The 5,586-nt window shown below is 43.7% G+C and overlaps 1 protein-coding gene across 1 annotated transcript; it reads right to left on the bottom strand.

The window, feature by feature from the left end:
- Window positions 1-3,987: 3,987 nt before the first annotated feature.
- Window positions 3,988-5,193, bottom strand: LOC137903386 (relaxin-3 receptor 1-like). The gene has a single exon (XM_068747537.1). It carries the CDS (start codon window positions 5,191-5,193, stop codon window positions 3,988-3,990), a length of 1,206 nt encoding a protein of 401 aa, XP_068603638.1.
- Window positions 5,194-5,586: the final 393 nt, after the last annotated feature.

The raw sequence follows: 5,586 nt of genomic DNA, 5'->3' as shown, positions 1-5,586 counted from the left end.
CTGTCAATACCGATGTGACCAGAGGTCATGACGGTCACACGGGTGTGAGAAGGCCGATGCAGACCCTCCTGCGGAAACCCCCACGGAGAGAAGCTCTTCAGGACCCACTCGAGGTTTCGTCTCACAACTTTCTTAAACAAAAAAAAAAAAACGAAACAAACTTTGCACATTATTCCAATTTTGCCTGAACCAGAACTTGACAATCAGTTTAGCGTGCGGACCGATGCGGCGCAGCGACTCTCCTGTGCATTTTTGACTGAAATATAAGCCAACGCCGCAACAATGGCGACACAAGTGCGCTTCTTGATTTAATTGGGAAAGCGGCGACGCGAGGAAGACGGATTTGTGACTCTCCCCACTGCGAGCGGCGCAACCTTCTCCAGACAAAGTGACATTAATGAGCTCAATATCCCCTCGTGGTGACGGCTGTCCAAGGCTACAAGCGCGTTAAAGCCGTTCCGCCATTCGCCATCTGTTAGCCTCAGATTTCGGCTACGAGCAAAGACTTGCACCGCTGTTTGATTACGGTTAAATCGTTTAGTACCAACTATCATCGTGAGCGGAGACGCAACACAAACGGCGACATTTGTGTGACAATGGGAGGAAACCTGTCTTTTTTTTCTCCAGCATTCTATTGAGGTTTCTACAGGATTACTGCTCAGCCTGAGAGAGAAGCTTTCTGATCTAGAATCTGTGATTCTATGGAGGAAAGAAAAAGAGAGCCGAAAACAAACTGGTAATTGCCCGGGAAAGATGCTAACGGTCGAAAGCTGAAGGCAGCTTGACCCCATATCGGGTTCTAAGACCGCATTCACACCTGATATTAATCTAACGATGGGATCAGCACACAGACACGGCACATTCTTCTTTACACAGCCACATTTTGCTGCTGTTTTTGAGCAGTAGCTCCTTTACGTTGTCTTTTTCGAAGGCTATGCTATCAGGCATCTGTGAAGGACGACGCTAAACGGCCGTAGCTGCAGACGGGGCTTCAGATCACCTTTAGTTTCGCTGCCTCCGTGGTCAGTTTCATCTGACAGACAGTAAAGCGACCGAGCCTCAAACGTCACAAACCAACCCGAATACATCTTTAGAAACAACGACAACAACGATCTGTGCCACTTTCATTATTTCTCTTATTTGCCTCGTCATGTTTTGTTGTACAGCACTTGGTGACATTTATTTGGAAAGTGCTGTATTGGATACAAGTTAATATATATGATTCTAAACATGATGTGCAACTGGAAACGCATCGGCAAAGCAGTGATTTACTCATCCGTTGTGTTTGGTGTTCCTGAAGCATCGATGTGCAACAGTTCTGCATGTGCTTGTTAAGTGCGGGGGCCAGTGTGTGGATTTGGTGTTGGATATTATTCTAATGTACAAAAGACAAAAAAAATAGGTGAACCGGCTTTCTCGTCGAAGGTCCTCTTTTTTCTCTGCCCCCCCGGTGAGAGTGACTCAGACTTTTACATTTAGATAGTTGAAGAGACGACGGTGACAACAGCAGAACAATAAAGAGATTTCTGTCTTACAGTCTGAGCCCAGGGCCCAAAATAACATCGATGGAGTTTTCTTTTTTGTAGGTGACGATTAAGCAGAACCATTTATACCACGTGACATGATTTATCTTAACCTCTTGCCTTTAAAGCAAATTTTCCTTCAAGATAAATATACAAATACATTTATGTTACCAGAAGGGATGTACATTTATTCTTGTATGTAGGATGTATTCAAGGTTAGGCCTTTAGGCGTGTTGAAACCCCGATGCTGATTTTATTAACTCTTCATGCTGCAAACCAGAAACCACAGTGCTACGGTGTGACTGCGTCCGTGGGATGAGAGCTCGTATAAATTCCCCATTTCTTAGCAGTGGCATGATAAAGATATCTCAGCCATCGTCGTTAAATACCAAATGAGAAGCGGTGCTCTTACCGACGCTGGATTGCAGTTTTAAGTCATCTCTCCTTTCAGATATGCAGTTTAGATATTTTGATTTTTACGAGGAGCTGCAATCCGTGATCTGAAAAATGTCTAGAATAATATAAATATATAAGAAATGTGTATTATTGAAAATCTATCTATATTAGACTTCTATCTCTGTGAGGATCCTCCTTCTGCTTAACAAGCCGAGAAGACTAATAAACCTCCATTTATGTAACACACAGTACTTTTACTATAAAGCTTATTTTAGCCAAATACATATTCAGCTTTAATTCTCTTGCTGGTTTTATTGCTATTTTATGATTTCTTGTACATAGCTTTTGATCATCCCAGAGCCATTTCTAAAATGTATGCTGTTGTATTTTTTGCACCGCTCATAAAAAGCTCCTCACAGATGCAGGATGAGATTAGCGCTGCTCCAGGTATTCGTCAAACTCTCAGGTGTTACAAGGAACACAAAGATATTGCTAACAACAGCTTTTGATATCACAGATGCTGAATGTTTAAAAAAAAAAAACTGAACACACTGTTTGGCGACTGACCACAGAAGCTAAAAAGAAGCACAGGAAGTGATCGGCCGGCGCTGAGGCGACTACTGTGCTTTTATTTTGGTAGGTCCCTGGCCCTCCTCTCATCCATATAGTGTATTTTACACCTTCTCTTGTGTTATTTGTGACAGAAAGGGGCAGGCGCTGTGTTTCTTGCTCCAAATTAAAACCCTACAAATTGTCCACTGTAATGAAACACAGCAAGCCTGGAAGTTACTGAAGAAATGCTTTGGCCCCGCTTAAAGCAGGGCCAAATGAATGGAACGGTGTATCGTGTATATTTTAAATAAGAATATTTAACAACTATCAACATATTTATGTTTCTTAAATGGATGTACAGTATAGCATTTAAAAGTATGTTTCCTGGCAGCTACTATTCTGCACAATTGAGCTACTGTGTCACAAACATATAGTCGGTGGGATATCTGACTTGAATTGGGCCTAATGGATGTAATACCTTCATTTACTTGACTTTTATTTTGAAAGAAGCCATGCCCCGTGGATAAGCCATACCCTCCAGCCCCCCCCTGATGTTGTATGGTGGATGTTCAATGTGTGTAATTTTATTTATAATGGTAGTTTACTGTAGATATGATTGCGCTTGTAACTAATATTATTGTCAGTATACTTGATTGACATAATTTTTTTTGAACAAAGGGAATGTACTCATTTTTCAGGTGATTTTTTTCTGAGTGATTTAAATAAATGATTAAATCCTTAATTGGAGATCTTATATTTGATGTGTCCGAATGTATTATTATTTTTTTTTGATATTCCAAGGAGCTTCCTGTCTCAACTCATCTGTTAGTCTATCCATCTTCATGCCGAACAAAAAGGGTCTCAGAGCTGATCCCTGGTGCACTCCCACCTCTACATTAAACTCCCATGTTACTCCTACTGCACAGGGTCCTGAAGAATCAAACAGTTTTTTTAATAACGTTGGTCAACAGCGCCCTCTGGCGGCGTATTTTAAAACTGGCAAGCACAATAAAATAAACTCATCTTTAAAAAGTTAAAACCATTAAATTCAGCAGAATATTTTGAGTTCTTTAGAATATATATATATTTAAGGCCGCCTGTATCAACCACAGCGTCACAGGACAAAAAAAAACCAATGTGAAAATAGCCTGAATTATCTTAAAACTGTGGAAACAACGTGCAAAAACACAAGCGGTGCAAAGTGTTTATTAGAGCAACTTTATTTACTATTTCTAACAAATCACAAATGTGTGTTTACAGCTGGACAAGACGACACCGATGGCTGGATTTGCTTATATAGTTTGTACAATGTAAAAAAAAGCAACTTGTAATTTGTTCCACCTCAAAGAAAACAAACACAAAAACAGAAACAAACTGTAATTGTTACACATTTCTCAGGTGACACAAGTTTTTCTGCAGAATTTGAAACGACACCATCAGAACACTTAAAGAAAAAAAAACACCCAATATTAGCCAATGCTAGTGTTTCGGTACAGAGGATTCGATGGACATGTCTTTACAGGCTGGACAGAGGCGTTGGCAGTGCTGACAGAGGCATGTATCTATTGGTGTCGGTCCGGCTGGTCCGGATGCACACGCTGTTGAGTGGGATAGCCAGCGGCCCGGCTTGCCCAGACACCTCCTCAGAATTAATGTTATAGTTGATGCTATAGGGCATTTTGGACATAACGGCCACATTCAGCTTATGCAATACATTATGAAGCGCCAGCCGATATTCTTTTCTCACCAGGCAATAGATGACGGGGTTGAAGCAGCTGCTGGTGAAGGCCAAGCAGTTAGCCAGAGGGAAGAAGTAGGTTTGAGCCCAGTAGAAGGAGAGGCTGATCTCAATGACGTCCAGTTGGATGAGGACACTCCAGAGTGTGAGGATGTTGTAAGGGAACCAACAGATGCAGAAGGAAAGCACGACCACGGCTATGGACTTCGAGATGTCGGTCTTTCGCAGGCAGTTGCTGCCCTTTAGCTTGTGGCGGCAGAGGAAGCGTAGCAGGAGCAAATAGGAAAGGGTGATGGTGGTGTACGGCAACAGGAATCCCAGCACCACTCGCACAAGCTGGTTTATCCCGAGCCAGGCCGTACCTTCGGGAAAAAGCAGCAGGCAAACCGTGTCGTTCCCGCTGCCCACGTGCCTCAGATCAGCAAACACGGCCCGGGGTGCTGCCGCTGCAAGCGCCGCCGTCCAAATGAAAGCGGTCACCATCGGGGAGGTGGAAGGCCTGCTGCAAAAGGAAGCGCCGGACTTCAGAGCAGTGGCCACATTGTAGTAGCGGGTCAGACTCATGGCTGTCAGGAAGAAGCAGCTAGCGAAGACATTGAGCCCAGTTAGCAGGGACACCGCTTTGCACGTGGCCAAGCCGAAAGGCCAGCTGTAGTCCAGGGCGATGTCTACGGCCCAAAAGGGCAAAGCCAGGGAGAAGAGCAAGTGGGCTAAAGCCAGGTTGAACACGAAGAAGTTGATGGTGCCTGTGGTGACGGTGCGAGTAGAATAGAGCAGGAACATGACCAACAAGTTCCCCAACACGCCTGCCGTAGCCACAATAAAGTAGACGACGGAGATGACTACTCTCAACCAGGGGGCTCCATCGTCAAGAATGTCCAGCCCGCCATCAGAACTGGCGTTGTGCAGGATCAAGTGGGAGTTGTTGCAACCATTCAGGATACTGTTGAGGAGCTCCAGTCTCTTGAAGTCAGAGTCGGACATGCTGCCGCTCTGAAGCCAATCCTGTTTGGTGATTGAGATGTTTCCGCCCGTCTCTCCTTGCGACAATTATGAACTAAAAATGTAAGTTCTGGCTGTCTGTTTATCGGCTGACAGTCATTTATCCCCTGCAAGAACGGAGGAAATGATTATTATATAATAGGTGCTGCAGCCTGCGAGCAAATAAGTTCATTAGTGTCGTCTCATAAACTAATTACACCCAAGTGTTGACCGCAGAGTCCGTTCATCTGATCCAAGTCTGAAAGAATCAAACTTCTCCGGGAAGAAATATCCATAAACAAGGTGATCCAATCAATTTTACCTTCAAAGTGTAAGAATCTGTTAGAGTTACCCGAGAACTGCTTCAGGAATTGAATTTATTTTGGAACGGAACGG

The sequence above is a fragment of the Brachionichthys hirsutus genome, chromosome 13, assembly GCF_040956055.1.
Source record: "Brachionichthys hirsutus isolate HB-005 chromosome 13, CSIRO-AGI_Bhir_v1, whole genome shotgun sequence".
Classification (NCBI taxonomy): Eukaryota; Metazoa; Chordata; class Actinopteri; order Lophiiformes; family Brachionichthyidae; genus Brachionichthys; species Brachionichthys hirsutus.
This window is presented reverse-complemented; position numbering and strand designations above follow the sequence as displayed.